The following is a 16,224-nucleotide window of genomic DNA, read 5'->3' on the forward strand; positions in this document are numbered from 1 at the left end:
ATTTGAACTTGTTTATTTTTTAAAGACATTTTTGTTGTCTGGTTTGTGGTACTTATAAAATTTGTTTTCCATTGGAATTGCCATTTATAAATTTGCAGATATGTACTAATTTAGAATTTTTAATTGTTCAATAAAATAAGGAAATATTTACTATGAATTTTTAAATGGGTTTTTTAGCTTTATTTCCCTCTACTTTTAGTTGTCATTTATATAAGTTAAAGATTATTTTACATATTAATCCCCGAAGCAGCTGCATATTTTTTACAACACTGTCACTGACATCTTCACAGGCGTCTGAGCAACAAACAGGCAACAGGCGCCATGATTCTTGTGCAGATTATCTTACTTTACTGTATGCTGACGTCTCTGTGGAAGGCCAGCAGGGAAGGTGCCTTGCTGCTCCTCGGTCTTAGCTCTGTTGGTGCTTCCTGCTCTCGCCTGGTGTGGCCTGCAAGGCCTGCACAGCAGAGCTGGGTGTGGGGGAGGATCTGCAGCGCAGGCCCCCACCACACCCCATGGGGCTGGCCTTGTGTCCTTGCGTTTTTACCGTGCACAGAACAGATGCTGTTGGCTTCTTAATTCTGAAAATGAGGCTGTTATTGCCTGTTTTTTCTGCAGTCAGCTAGAACCCACCCTGTAAATTACAAGGGAGGACGTGAACAAGAGACCCCTGCCCCTGAGTGCGGCAGCTCTGCAGGTTCTGGGCAGGGCTTTACTCCACTCTGAGCTTGAGTTTCCCATTCGGCCAACAGGAGTTTCTGCTGCCTCCATGGAGTGTCCACGCCTCTCTAGCCCCACACACACACCTGAGGGGGAGAGGGCTTTGCACACTGCCTCCTGCTTTTGAGCCCTTTGAGAATAGGCTCCTCACCTTACCCTTTGGGGAGCTTGGAGCAGCACAAAGCTGCAGCCACTGATGTCAGGCGCCTCTAGGAAGTGGTGGTGCCTCCCCGGGGCTCTAAGGCACCTGCTGCCCAGTGGGCAGGGTGGTCAGTGAGCACCTGTGGCCAGGGTAGGAGGCACCTGGCAGTAAGCCCTTCCTGGAGCTCAGCAATTGTACCTGCCACACTAGAGCAGAGGGGCTGTGGCAGCAACATGTTCTAGAAGGGCACTGTCAGAACAAATTCATGGGTCTCCTCAGAGCCCATGGATGAGTAGTTACTTCCCACTTAGAGGTGAGGGGAATGAGTCCCAGGGGCCTCAGTCACCCCCCAACATTGTGCCGGCCCTGCTCCCTGACCAACACCCTCCTGGTCCTGGGGCCGCCCATGCCCAGTACCCAGTGCCTGAGGATGATGAAGTGGGAGGCACCTGGGTGCATAAATCCTGATTTCAAGAAACTGCTCAAAAGCATCTCTCTATTAGGTCTGTAAGTTGACTGATTTAGATGGTAAAAATTGCATGGCCCTTGTGTTCTTGAAATATGTCAATTCAGATTACATTTCTTTCCTAATCCTAATAACCACCACCCTTTATTTAGTTCAATAATTTGTTTTTGGGACCTTGCCTCCATTGTCCCAGTAAAAAGATTCATAAGTTGGCCGGGTACGGTGACTCACGCCTGTAATCCCAAAACTTTGGGAGGTCGAGGCGGGTGGATCATGAGGTCAGGAGTTCGAGACCAGCCTGGCCAAGATGGTGAACCCTCGTCTCTACTAAAAGTGAAAAAATTAGCCTGGTGCAGTGGTGGACACCTATAATCCTAGCTAATCAGGAGGCTGAGGCCTGGGCAAGAAAGCGAGAGTCTGTCTCAAAAAAAAAAAAAAAAAAATTCGTAAGTCAGAGTATGCTTCTCAAAGTTTTGGACAAAATGTATTAGAACAAAAACATAGAGGCCACCTTCAGGTTTTCTTTTTTTGTGTGTGTGGTTTCTTTTCCATCCTTCAACATGTGATAGGGACTCCAGGTTTTCAAGAGTGCACCTGGCAGATAGCAGATCTGGATGAATGGCCCAAAGTACAACTCGGTGTTGAAGGTTAGAACACCTGTTTTTCTTCGTAAGGAAAAGGTCTTGTTTATTTAGAGCGAAACAGGAAAGAAACAAAGATTATTGGGAGCACTTTGTGTGTTGGTACAGCTCTCTGAACCACGTGAGAGCAGCAGCCAGTCAGCCGATGGCTCCACTGCATGCTGCCTGCCAAGTTGTGGCCCAAGGCTTTGTGTGTCGCCTCGTGAAAACCCCAAATGGCCCTTTGGAGAGCTGTGCCACACATCCGATCTTCACATCCTGTCCTGTAGGCAGTGACGCCGGCCAGGTTGGGAGGTGAACTGAACGCACAGTATGAGATGAACCAGTACTTGGACCCCTTGTCGTTAACCATTTTTCTGTCTCCCACTTTTATTCTTTGAACCCAGATTTTGTGTAAAAGTGACTCATGACATCCTCCTCCAATAGTGAAGCCAAAAATAGTTTTTGTCTAACTCATCAGGTTCACATTTACCGGGATCCCTTGGACATGCATTTTCCTTTTCTTCTGGAATTAATTCATTGACCAAGCCAGTTTTATTTTCCTGTACCTCCTCTCAAGTTAACCTTCAACTTGACCTTGAATTCTGCCAAGCAGGCGGTGATTGTTCTCCACTAATAGGCAAATTTTTTGAAGAATCATTTGTTACAGAGTTTTAAAGAGGAGAATTTAAAAGTAAGAAATAAAAGTAACTTTGCCTTTTCCTCTAAATGTGATATTTCTCTTTCATCATCTAGTTAGATGAATAAAAACAGTGTCTTGAAGGAAAAAGTCAAGGTAAGCACAAAAATTTAACATTGTGATTTTTAAATGACATTTCAGAAATCATATGATGAATATTGAGAAAATTCTGGAAGTGAAGAGACTGCCACAAAGAAAATCACCTGCCAGACTGGGTGCAGTGGCTCACGCCTGTTCTCCTAGCACTTTGGGAGGCCGAGGCGGGCAGTTAACAATGTCAGGAATTCAAAGCCAGCCTGGCCAACATAGTGAAACCCCATCTTAACTAAACATGCAAAAAAGAATTAGCCAGGCAGAGTGGCGGGGGCCTGTAATCCCAGCTACTGGGAAGGCTGAGGCGAGAGAATTGCATGAACCCGGGAGGCAGAGGTTGCAGTGAGCTGAAATTGCACCATTGCATTCCAGCCCAAGCGACAGGGCAAGACTCCATCTCAAAAAAAAAAAAAGGAAAGAAAATCACCTGCCAGAGCTGCTCATTGCTGACAGTCTGAAATAACAGTGTTAAATTGCATGTCTTTTGGCCGGGAATCAGAGCACTTTGGGAGGCCAAGATGGGAGGATTACTTTAGCCCAGGAGTTTAAGACCAGCCTGAGCAACATGGCAAGACACCATCTCTACAAAAAACTAAGACATTATTAGCTGGGCACTAATGTGATGTGATGTGTGCCTGTGATTCTGGCTACTTGGAAGGCTGAGGGGGAGGACTGAGCCCTGGAGTTGAAGGCAGAGCTGCAGTGAGCCATGATTGTGCTACTGCACTCCAGCCTGGGCAGCAATGCAAGACCCTGCCGCAAAAAAAAAAAAAAAAAAAAAGGTTGGGCACCGTGGCTCACACCTGTAATCCCAGCACTTTGGGAGGCTGAAGTGGGCCAATCACTTGAGGCCAGGAGTTCAAGAGCAACCTGGCCAACATGGCAAAAACTGTCTCTCCTAAAAACAAAAAGAAATTAGCCAGGCATGATGACACATGCCTGTAATCCCAGCTATTCGGGAGGCTGAGGCCTGAGAATCATCTGAATCCAGGAAGCGGAGGTTGTAGTGAGCTGAGATTGTGCCACTGCACTCCAGCCTGGGCAACAGAATGAGACTGTCTAAAGAAAAGTAAATATATGTATTTTGAAGCTGATCAAACCTTGTAATTTGCAGCTTTTTTTTTTCTTTTTGAGACAGTCTCACTCCGGTTAGAAGGTGGTGGCCTGATCTGATCATGGCTCACTACAGCCTTGGCATCCCAGTTTCCAGTCTCGGGCATTCCTCCCGCCCCCACCTCCTGAGTAGCTGGTACCACAGGCGTGCGCACCTCCATGCCTGGCTAAGATTTTTGATAATTTTTTTGTTTTTGTAGAGACAGGGTTTCACCATGTTGCCAAGGCTGGTCTCAAACTCCTGGGCTCACCCACTTAGGCCTCCCAAGGTGCTGAGATTACAGGCATGAGCCACCGTGCCCAGCCAATGCGCAGCTTTGAGAGTGTATCAGATTCTGTTCTTTTCCCAAAGTGCAGTCTCTGCGATGAAGCCCATCAGCGAACAGCCAGTGGACAGTTTTTGATCCACCCCAGCAAAAGCGTAGAGCTCAGTAAAACATGCCTACTGTTTGTATCTCTCAGTTTCAAGTATTTTAATGTTGGCAGTTGAAGTCTTGTCTAGAGTACAGAAATCAGTCCTGCTAGAGGACAGAGTGGGAGAGCTGGGCATCGTCTTCGTGTGTCGTAGGTGTGTCCTCCTATGAGTTGTGTGTGAATGAATTTTGTAAGAGGGACTCTTGTAACTCAGAACAAGACTGATGCTTTCTGGCTGATTTTTATTAGAGGACCTCGGAGTTAGAGTTTATTTTTTACAAATACCTAAGATTGATTCTTTACCATGTCAGATAAAGCTAAACATTTCTTTTTCTTGAGACATAGTCTCACTCTGTTCCCCAGGCTGGAGTGCAGTGGCACAATCTTGGCCCACCACATCCTCTACCTCCCAGGTTCAAGCGAGTCTCCCACCTCAGCCTCCCAAGTAGCTGGAATTAACAGGTGCGTATCACCACACCCAGCAAATTTTTGTATTTTTAGTAGAGATGGGGTTTCACTATGCTGGCCAGGCTTGTCTTGAACTCGTGACTTCACGTGATCCTCCCACCTCCGCCTCCCAAAGTGCTGGGATTACAGGCGTGAGCCACCACACCAGGCCGACATCTGCCTTTTAAGCATGCATTTTGATGTGCATTATCAATGCCAAAAAAGATTTTTTTTAAGACAGAGGAGCACTAGGCCAGGTGTTCTTTTATGATATCCACAGAATTCAAAATAGCAGAGCCTGAATGGCACTGACTTTATTCTGGCATAAGTCACTATGGAAAGCACTCTTCAGAGCCATGGTCCCACACTTGTTTCTTGCCATGGAGTATCTGTGTTGGTGACTTCAGCTAAACATGTTCCCCAGGGACAAAGGTGACAGCCCATACAAAATCAGGCATGAGGACACAGTCTAACAACTTCGCATATAAATATAGTTACACATTCATTGCCACTTGCTTGTAAAAAAAAAAAAAAAGAAAATCTCCCCGCAGATTTATTGACTTTATCATGTAGGATCTGTGTCTGTGTGATTTGAAGTAGGCAAGATTTATACGGTTTGCTATAGCTAACATTTAAATAAATGTTTAAGCCAGGCACCGTGGTGCATACCTGAAGTCCTAGCTACACAGAAGGCTGAGGCAGGGACCGTTTGAGGCCAGGAGCTCAAATCCAGATTGAATATCATGAGATCCCATCCGTCTTTTAAAAAAGAAAGAAACAAAATGGAAAAAAAAAGAAAAAGAGACCAGGCACAGTGGCTAATGTCTGTAATCCCAGCACTTTGGGAGGCTGAGGCAGGTGGATTGCCTGAAATCAGGAGTTCAAGACCAGCCTGGCCAACATGGTGAAATCCCATCTCTACTAAAAATGCAAAAATTAGTTGGGAGTGGTCGTGGGTGCCTATAGTCCCAGCTACTTGGGAGGCTGAGGCACAAGAATCTCTTAAACCCAGGAGGTAGAGGTTGCAGTGAGCAGAGATCACGCCATTGCACTCTGGGTGACAGAGAGAGACTTTGTCTCCAAAAAAAAAGTATTTATAGTAATATCAAATGATGACTTTTAACCTCCATAGAACCACAAATAGTTTATTCCAAATGAGCAGTCTACCCTAAAGGGAAGTGTCCTTCCTTTATGAGGCATTTATTAGGGATTTGTTTACTGGGAGTGGCCTGTTTGCAGCCCCAGCAGGGTCATAGAGGCACACATTTCGATGCGTCTTGTGATGACACCATTTCCTCAAGTTTTACCTCCTGCAACTGAAACATAAAGGAAGATTTTACAGCAATTATTTTGGTAAACTGTCAACTAGTAACTTGCTGTTGAACTGTACTTCCCTGAGTGAGGTGCTCTGCGGACCACGGGCCGGACACAGGGCAAAATGGTGGACGCCGACTTTAGCTTCTGTTGAGCAGTGAGTGTGAAACATCTTCACTGTTACACCTTGAACAATACAGTTACGAAGAACACATAGATGTTGGTAGCTTCTAGACGGTTCTCTGAATTTTTATCACAGAAAATATCTCCTTGTGAAATTCTGGCTTAATGGGGACAAAGAAGATTCTGGAACACCAATCCCAAACAGCGCATCTTTGGAAACATGCCTCTTTTCAACGCAAGAAGCAATCCATACTTCAGCAGCTGGCACAGAGCCACAGTTCCACTTTGAGCCCTGCAGAAGTGACAAAGACCAAATGTGGACCAGTATGTGGGGCAAGGAGGAAGTAAGAATTCCATGCTATTTTAAGGTTGCTTTAGTGTACTTTAACTAAATGTGTAATAAAAGCAAATTCTAGTAAATTGGTTGTTAATAAATTCATTGCTTAAGTGTTCTATAGCAATGAATGTCTCCTTGTGTTTTAAATGTATCTTGTGAAAAATTCCAGAAGAAAGCTCTGCTATCATGAGCACTGATCGTTCATCTTAAGAATCCTAATAAGTAGAATCCCTAGCAGCAGGCAAGATCTTTCCAGGTCTCCTGATTTGTCAATGTGAAAATAAGGACTTCTTCCCCTCCATCTCCCATGTCCCACTGGAGGGTTAACCTGTTGAGTTGCTTATGTCAACCCAACAAACAGGGAAGAAAGCTGCTATCCAGTAATTGCCTGTACACGTACATGTGTTAGGTTAAATGAACTAAGTTTGGGTTTTATAAACTGGTCACTATAGGCAGCTGCATCTGAAGATGCCAACAATAGTGTAAAAGAATCTTGCGTTGAAAGCATTGTGGGTGGAGTAAGGAGGCCCCATGGTGTGGCATTTATGCAGCCATGGGTTCAAATCCAGTTACTTCTGTTGAAACGTTTGGTAAGCTGATTAAGTAATCGTTGTTAGAAACAATGGTAGTTTCGGTGTTCAAACACTATACACTTGGAAACATAAATTTCCATCCTTGGTAGTTTTCGTTTGTTTGTTTTTCGAGACAAAGTCTCGCTCAAGTTGCCCAGGCTGGAGCACAATGGCACGACCTCGGCTCTGCCTCCTGGGTTCAAGTGACTGTCCTGCCTCGGCCTCCTGAGCAGCTGGGATTACAAGCACCTGCCACCACGCCCAGCTAATTTTTTTTATTTTTAATAGAGATGGGGTTTCTCCATGATGACCAGGCTGCTCTCGAACTCCTGATGTCAGGTGATCCGCCCACCTCACCCTCCCAGAGTGCTGGGATTACAGGCATGAGCCACCATGCCTAGCCTTCTTTGGTAGTTTCTAAATAGCAGTTAAATTCCTTCTCTAAAACTCTGCTTTAGAGTTCTCTTTAAAATTTGGTGCTTAATAGTTACTGGTTTCCCATAGGAAAACACTAGAAATTAACCTTTGAGAATTTTTTTTAATAGAAAAGCGTTTTTAGTTATAAAATGCACGATGAAATATACTCATCATTGGCCGGGCGCAGTGGCTCATGCCTGTAATCCCAGCACTTTGGGAGGCCAAGGTGGGTGGATCGTGAGGTCAAAATATCGAGATCATCTTGGCCAACATGGTGAAACCCTGTCTCTACTAAAAATACAAAAATTAGCCGGGCATGGAGGCACGTGCCTGTGGTCCCAGCTACTCGGGAGGCTGAGGCGGAAGAATCGCTTGAGCCCAGGAAACGGAGGTTGCAGTGAGCTGAGATTGTGCCACTGCACTCCAGCCTGGCAACAGAGCAAGACTCTGTCTCAAATATATATATATATATATACTCATCATTATCCTCTTTAGGATTGGGCTGCAAATTTGGCACCTATTTATTCAAAAACATTGTTTTAAGAAGGAAACAATTATTACTTATTGTGGTATTTTAGAAAAACAGAAACCAAAATAAAATTCTCATTAATAACAAAGTGGAAAACAGTATCATGAATTGAGCAGTTTTATGTGATCCTTTTTTTTTTTTTTTTTTTTTTGAGATGGAGTCTCGCACTGTCACCCAGGCTGGAGTGCAGTGGCGTGATCTCGGCTCACTGCAACCTCTGCCTCCTGGATTCAAGTGATTCTCCTGCCTCAGCCTCCCCAGTAGCTGGGATTACAGGCATGCGCCACCATGCCCAGCTAATTTTTGAATTTTTAGTAGAGAGGGTTTCACTATGTTGGCCAGGCTGGTCTCAAACTCCTGACATTGTGATCCACCCACCTCGGCCTCCCAAAGTGCTGGGATTACAGGTATGAGCCACCATGCCTGGCCCCATTCTTCAATAAATAATAAGTTTGGCCCTAAAATAGACATTGCTTTTTCAGATTTAGCATGGGTTTGACATCTTAAGTCTCTACCTCCAACAATGCACATAGAAAGTCTTCCCCTTCCTGGTGGTCCCTTTTGCTCTACACACTTTGTGGTGCTTAATTTTATCATAGTTACATATTCCGCAGAGCAAAAAGAAGCCCCTAGAAACACAAGGATGGTATTCAGGTCCCCCTAGAGTCCTGGGAGGAAACACACTGGTTGCTCTCTGAAATTGGGTAGATGAACCATGGACCCTCATTTCATTTTATGTCATGTTTAGAATTGGGTGAGATAGAGGCTTTTACATAAGCGTTTTCCAGGAAGTCCTGGCACTGTGTGAGGCTAGTGGCTGAGTGAGTGTGGTAGTGGCTCTAAGCCGGCCTCACAGCCCTTTCTCATGTCTCGCTCCATCCCCCACCCCATTCATTTCCAGGCCTTTCCACGGAGAGTCCTCAGCCTTCTCCCTGCAGCCGGAACAGCCCCCTGAGTCTGAGCCCTGCATTTCAGGTGCCTTTGTGCACAGCTGAGCAGGGCTCATCCCCACTCCTGAGCCCTGTCCTCAGTGATGCTGGTGGAGCCGGGATGGACCACGAGGAGCCAAGACACAAGGTGCGTCCCTAGCAGAGGGTTGCAGGGGGGCTGCACTCACTCACTCTTGGGATGATGCTGGTCGGGGAGCCTGGGGTGGGGCAGGGAAGGGCCCTGCACTCACAGCCGCCCCACCAGCCTCCTGAGCAGAGACAAGGTGCTGGGCCACCTTCCCTAGCAAAACCTTCTTAAGACTTTTCCTCTTAACCTCTGGGACTCCAGGTTCCTTCATGCAAAAACAAATTTCCTTATTAATTTAGCAAATAGTTCCTGGCACCCACAGGCTCCATGTGTCAAGCTGGATCCTGGGACTGGGGAGGCACTTCCAGCCTCCCCCTCCCTCCCTCCCTCCCTCATTTCTCCCTCCCTTTCCTCCCTCCTTTGCTCCTTTCATTGCTTCAAGCTTCTACTTTAACAACTGAGTAACTGGGGGAAAGATCTGGGTGCTAAAGGAGGGTCTGCTAGGGACCCCTTTGGGGGCCAGAGAGGCTCCTGGGTAGAAGACCCAATGGACAAGTGGGTGCCCTGGCCAGATGTTGGAGACAGTGGAGGAACCGCCGGTGAGGAGGAGACGGTCCTCTGCTGTTGTAGCAATGGGAAGGGTACATGGGCCACAGGCAGGGTTGACAGTTTATGGCAGAAAGTTGAGGCAGTATCCCCCTGGGTCTCTCTTTATCGAAGATGATAGGAGTAAGGGCACACTGAGGGTCTGCAGGGAGAAAGTGACTGAGCAGAAAAGCTCACTGCTGGCAGGCACAGGGCAACCAGGGGCAGGGATGGTGTGGCCTCAGGGTGGCCTCCACTCTTCCAGCCCAGTGCAATCTGCCTATAGCTACAGTTTTGCAGATGGACCTAAAAGAAAAGACTCAGGGTCCAGGGAGTTTGCAGACCCTATCGGACCTGGAGTCCACAGGGAAGGGAGACACGGGGTCCCTGAGTAGCAGCAGCTGGATGGGGCCTCTAGGAGGGAAGGAGTCATGCTGGCACAGGGGGAACTGTGTCGTTGTGACACCTCAATATGCCTGAATTGGCCAGAGGATATTTTGTCCAAGGCCTGCCTTCTGAATTGCAGGGCTACCCGTGGGATGCTGGGACCCTCAGCAGGTGGGCTGGCACAGATGGGCAGGCTCCTCCTTCCCTGTGGCCCAAGAGTCCCCCTGGATCCCATCTGGAGTGGGAGGAGCCTCCCGGTCTAGAGGCAGGGCAGGACGTTACACCTCATGCTGCTGCGTGGGGTCTGCAGGCCAAGGCTGCTTCTGGACACTTGGTTTGACAGCAAGACTGTTTCCAAAAAATGTGTCTTTTTATTTTATTTTGGAAACCTAATGACAATCTCTTTCATCCACTGTTTCTTTGGTACAAAATAAAAATGGCCATGAGGAAGTTTGTTTTTAAGACTAAATTTTAGGCCGGGCACAATGGCTCATGCCTGTAATCCCAGCACTTTGGGATGCTAAAGCAGGCAGATCATGAGGTCAGGAGTTCAAGACCGGACTGGCCAACATGGTGAAACCCCATCTCCACTAAAAAATACAATAATTAGCTGGGCTTGGTGGTTGGTGCCTGTAATCCCAGCTACTTGGAAGGCTGAGGTAGGAGAATTGCTTGAACGAGGAACTGGGAGGTGGAGGTTGCAGCGAGCCGGGATCGTGCCACTGCACTCCAGCCTGGGCTACAGAGTGAGATTCCATCTCAAAAAACAAAAAAAGACTAAATTTAAATTTGCAACTTTTTATATTTCAAAAATCAGTTGATTATTTAGATGGTTCTATAGGGTGACAGCTTGTCACGACTGAGGATAATTGGGCTGGTGGTGGGTGGCCCTGGGAGAAGCCTTTCAGTCACAATGTGGCATGGGGACAGCAGCATGGCAGGGACCTCTGGGATGGGGTCATGCCCTTGAGGAGTTTGTGGCTGGGTCACTGCAGAGGAAGATTCAGCAGCCCTCGGGCCCAGCCTCTGCATGTGTGGACCCTCGGCCCTGACGTGGGGTCTCCTGTTGCCTCTCCTCAACACCTGGGCTCTGGAGGGAGGGCTCTAGGCTCTGCTTCAATTCTGTGTGTGTGAATTGACATAGCAAGACTGGTGCCCCGCACAGCCTCGATGGGCTCCAAGATGACAGGAATGACCCCTCCTCAGCATGCAGGTCTGCTGGTCTGACCCAGAGGTAGGTCCCTGCTAGAGTCCCCTCCCTGCCGACTCCGTGAGCCTGTGTCTCCAGCCAGGCTGCAGCAGGTTCTGGGGAGACCCTGGCCCCAGATTCACTGACAGCTCTGCTGGCAGACGCCTCTCCTGGGGGGACCAAGGTAACACAGGGGTCTGAGGACCACATGCTGCCGCTGAGTCTGCCTGTCAAGCTTTTGCACTTGCACCCAGTTGCTGGGCTGTGCAGGGAGGAGCGAAGAGCTGCCCACCCTCCAGCCCCCCTTTGCCAACCTGTGCTTACTCCCCAGGGTCCCCCACTTGATGTACCATTTCTCCCTATTTTAGTAGAGATTGGTGAGGACCAGCAATATTTGAAAGGTAGGAAAGCCAAAAGTGCCAGAGGAAGGGTCTGTGTGCCCCTTCCACACTCAGACCCCTTCCTATGGGGACAGGTGGGGAAGCTTGTAGGAATTGTGTGCTCCTCTGGGTCTGTCCCTTGCTGCCCTCTCATCCCTGATCCACAGCCCAGCCGCTGGGGCTCATGTTGGACCTTGGTCTGGAGGTGGGGGCAGAGTGGCAGCTGCTGTATTTTCTGCCCCTGAGTCTCCTTCCGGTATTCCTTAGGCTGATGAGGGGGTGGGGCAGGGTAGGACGGCCACCCCTCCTCTTGGCCACTCCACTCCCCTGACTCCCTTAAGACACTGGTGGCACCTGTGACGAGAAGTCCTGTTATCGCCTTCTGTGGCTCTGCCATGGAGTGAGCCTGTCTGTGCCTCACCCCTGGAGAAGCAGAGCTGCTTTGGACTCAGGCATCCTGTTTCTTTCTATAGAACAACATCCAGAGTTAGGACATAGCTTCTGGAGTCCATGCCAAGGTGACTGTGGCTAGGGAGCCGCCCTCCCTACCCAGGCTCTCCCCCAGGGCCCAAGGCCAACAACTGGTGGGGCATTAGCATGCAACATTCCTGTCCCTCAGCTGTGTGGGGAAGGCTGGGGCCTCCCAGACCATCAACATGGGCCTCTGGGGACGGGACCAGCTCTGCTCCCGGGGAATTCACTGGGTATATCAAGCTCAGGTGGAGAAAGGACTTCCCTTTTTAGAGACAGCATCAGTCTCTCTTGCCCAGGCTGGAGTGCAGTGGTGTGTTCACAGCTCACTGCAGCCTTGTGCTCCTCCGGTATCAGCCTCCCAGAGTGCTGGAATTAGTCATCAGCTACCACACCCAGCCAAGAAAAGACTTTGTAAAGAGATTTTACTGAATTTGGATTTGAAAGGTGGGCTTAATCTTTCATTTGAAAGTTTAAAAAGTCATTTTTAATATCATGAAACTCAAAAAGAAAAGATAGAAGGCTGAAGGCTGGAAAGGTGGTTTGGCTTCTCCATGGGGACCGAGCTGGCACATGGTGGCAGGGCCGTGGGAGCCAGGAGGACTGCCAGCCGTGGGGAAGAGCTGAGGAGAGAACAGCTGGGCATTGTGTGCAGGACTCTGGAGGGGCAGGCACCGCACCGGGCACTGGGCTCCCAGTGGCAGCATCCCCCTGGGCTGGGGGGCACTGTCCCTTCACAGCTGGCTCTCTCCATGGGCTCTGTACTCACGGGATAGACGTGCCTCTGTTGTCCTCTCATCCATGAGGAGTGGACAGTCCTGCAAGTATTTCACAGCTGTCCTGAACTTCACAGCAGGACAGGGAAAAAGACATGGCCCCACATGCCACCTCAGCTGCTTGCTCACTTGGAAACCCAGCTCTTGATATTCCTCCCAAACCTGCCCCACCTTGGGTTATGGCAACTGGTCTTTCCCTGGCTTAGGCCAAAAACTGCAGCAGTCACCCCTTCTGCCTCCGTCCCTCACACCTTACATCCACGTCAGAACTCAGGTTAGCTCAACCTTCAGAATGTGTCCAGGATCTCACCCCTCACCCCTCCATGCCCTGCAGCGAGCACCATCTCACCAGCTGGTACCGAGGTCCACTGGGAACCTCCCTGCCCTCCTGGTCTGCTCTCATCCTGGGGCCAAGTGTGTCACAGCACATTCAGGTAGACCCCAAAGGGTCCAGAAGGCCCACGTGGCCTGCCTTCCCCACCAGCAGCCTGTCTACTCCCTCTTACCTCCCCACCTTGCTCCAGCCCCTTGACCTCTGAGCTGTCCCACAGGCCACCCTGTCCGCTCTGAGTGAGGCTGTGGCCTGCTACGCCACCAGCCCCCAGCCCCTCCTCTGCTCTGCGTGGGCCTCGTACATCCCTCTGTGCTGTGACGTGTGACTGTTGTTGCTTCTTGCCTGTCTTCTCCTAGTAGGATGCCCTCACAGGGGCAGGGGCCAGTGTCCAGGAGCCTATTCGGAGCTGACATCTGCTCCATGGATGTGTGCACAGCCAACCTGCCCTGAAGCCAGCCACAGTCTGGTGGTAGAGCAGGCGAGCTGCCAGGGTAGAGCAGGATCGTGGTTTCTGGGCAGTGGGAGAGGACGGAGAAGAGGCTGTTAAGCTGTGCCTCGATGGAGTGTGGCTCGTGGAGGGTTCAGGGTGCCCAGAGGCCCTCCAGGGACAGGACCCAGTGTCTGCCAGAGCCATGATGAGGCATGTGCTTTGCCAGGAATACTGTGTTGGGTGAGATGTAGAGGGTCCCCCGTGGCCAGCTTGCCTGCTCGGCGCCAGCACCTTGAGCAGAGATAGCCCTACGAGCTATAGGAGTGCTCAGAGCTGGGCTGTCTCCAGCAGGGTACAGAAAACTAGGCCCTGGGTCCGGCCCGTGGCTGCATCAGGAAGTGCACTGGAAGCCTGGTGCTCTGACACAGGCACGCTTAGCATGCACACCGTATGGTCATTTTGATGTCTTTTGTATGGGTTAGGGTTAGTAATTTATAAGCACACACACACTCATGGACCTGTCTCTGCTGACCAGCTATGCCACTGGCAATGGTATTTGAAAAATGATTTATTTTATTTTTTAAATTTTTATTTAAATTTATTTATTTATTTATTTATTTTGAGATGGAGTCTCGCTCTGTCTCCCAGGCTGGAGTGCAATGGCATGATCTTGGCTCATTACAACCTCCACCTCCCGGGTTCAAGCGATTCTCCCGTCTCAGCCTCCCAAGTATCTGGGATTACAGGTGTCCGCCACCACGCCTGGCTAATTTTGTGTATTTTTAGTAGAGACGGGCTTTCACCATGTTGGCCAGGCTGGTCTTGAACTCCTGACCTCAGGTGATCCACCCACCTCCCAAAGTGCTGGGATTACAGGGGCGAGCCACCTTGCCAGACTGAAAAATGATTTTTATCATAAAACCAATAATAAACTTCAGCCCTGTTTACGTATGGTGATATTTAAACAGCAATTCTTTCCAAAAGAATAACAGGATTCATTGTGACTATGTCTTCACTCAGGGATAAATCCCTTCAGAAACTGGGGATGAAAACCCCATGACAGTGTTGACTCGGGCAGAAGAAAGCAGACGTTACACACTTCAGGCTCACTGAACAGGGGAGGGTGCCGCGTCCTGAGGACACGTGCTTACCGCTCTCTGCTTCTTCCAGCGCATGCCTGCAGACGAGGCCTACTTCATAGTGAAGGAGATTCTCGCTACAGAACGAACATACCTGAAGGATTTAGAAGTCATCACTGTGGTACGGAAGTCCTTGATGACTTTGATTTTGTTTTTAGTAAATCTCTCATCTGAACACAGGGAAGTATCCTTTTTTTTGAGATGGAGTCTTGCTCTGTCACCCAGGCTGGAGTGCAGTGGTGTGATCTCAGCCCACTGCAACCTCCACCTCCTGGGTTTAAGCGATTCTCCTGCCTCAGCCTCCCTAGTAGCTGGGATTACAGACACCCGCCACCACGCCCAGCTAATTTTTGTATCTTTAGTAGAGATGGGGTTTCACCATGTTGCCAGGCTGGTCTCGAACTCCTGACCTCAGGTGATCTGCCTACTTTAGTTGGCCTCCCAAAGAGCTGGGATTACAGGCATGAGCCACTGTGCCCAGCCGAGAAATATCTCTTGATAATCATGAGACTCGCATGTGTATATTTTGTTAAATATATAAGACATTTATTCTAAGTCAGGTCAGAACATTGGGGTCCAAGTTTTTAATGAAGCTATAAAGTGTCCATTTGAAACTTTTGATGTAGGATAGTTTCATTATATTTGAAAACCGGATGACCAACAAAGGAGCGCTGTAGCGCTGATCTGAACCTCTGTGGAGGCGGCGACTGCAGGGTCAGCGCTGGGCGTCCTATGGCTAAGGTCCTCAGGGGCCCAGTTTCTCAGTCCCCGACAAGAGTCGTGCCTCCCATCACACCACACTCTTCCCACAGTGGTTCCGCAGTGCAGTGGTGAAGGAGGACGCCATGCCTGCAGCTCTGATGACGCTGCTCTTCTCCAACGTCGATCCCATCTATGAGTTCCACAGAGGCTTCCTGCGCGAGGTGGAGCAGAGGCTGGCACTCTGGTAACACCGCTTCGGCCCCAGGTCCTGGAACCCCACACGGGAGACTCCCACACCAGCTCATCATCACTGCTCTTAGGAACTTCCCAGCTTCAGAAACTAATTCAGAAGAGCCATTGTTTCACTGGAGAATATTTTTAGGAGCCTGTGGGGAGAGGCACAGCTGTAATAATGCCCTTTATTCACCCTCTTTCAGAAAAGAGTGCAAGGAGCAAGTTAAAAATGGGAGAACCTTTTTGCCTAGATACCATCTGTTTTGGAGAATGGCCAGACACATAACAGCAGCTTCCTCCAGGGCACACCCCGCCCCGCTGCCTCCTCCACCTAGAGCGTCACCGCCTTCCTCCCTGTCACCCAGCGTCAGATTACAGCGCCTTCTGCAAGCAATCACCTTGTTGACAACAACTTTCTTTCTTTGGCTCAGGGAAGGGCCTTCCAAAGCCCACACCGAAGGTGGCCATCAACGAATCGGGGACATCCTGCTCAGGAACATGCGCCAGTTAAAGGTAGGCAGCATGGTGACTTTGCCTGGTAACGGGAGCAAAACCATCGTCCTGAAGCAGAGG

The 16,224-nt window shown here is 49.1% G+C and overlaps 1 protein-coding gene across 15 annotated transcripts in view; it reads left to right on the forward strand.

The window, feature by feature from the left end:
* Positions 1–16,224, forward strand: part of FARP2 (FERM, ARH/RhoGEF and pleckstrin domain protein 2) — a 147,233-nt gene that overhangs the window by 104,653 nt on the left and 26,356 nt on the right. For all 15 annotated transcript variants that reach the window (XR_013519199.1, XR_013519198.1, XR_013519201.1 and 12 more), the window contains 4 exons: positions 8,909–9,084; positions 14,747–14,836; positions 15,528–15,661; positions 16,083–16,164. Coding sequence is in view for 10 of the 15 variants with exons in the window: in XM_078328993.1 (XP_078185119.1) it covers positions 8,909–9,084; positions 14,747–14,836; positions 15,528–15,661; positions 16,083–16,164 (482 nt within the window). In the remaining 5 variants the exon portion in view is untranslated. The remainder of the gene's footprint in view (positions 1–8,908; positions 9,085–14,746; positions 14,837–15,527; positions 15,662–16,082; positions 16,165–16,224) is intronic.

The sequence above is a fragment of the Callithrix jacchus genome, chromosome 6 (genome assembly GCF_049354715.1).
Source record: "Callithrix jacchus isolate 240 chromosome 6, calJac240_pri, whole genome shotgun sequence".
Classification (NCBI taxonomy): domain Eukaryota; kingdom Metazoa; phylum Chordata; class Mammalia; order Primates; family Cebidae; genus Callithrix; species Callithrix jacchus.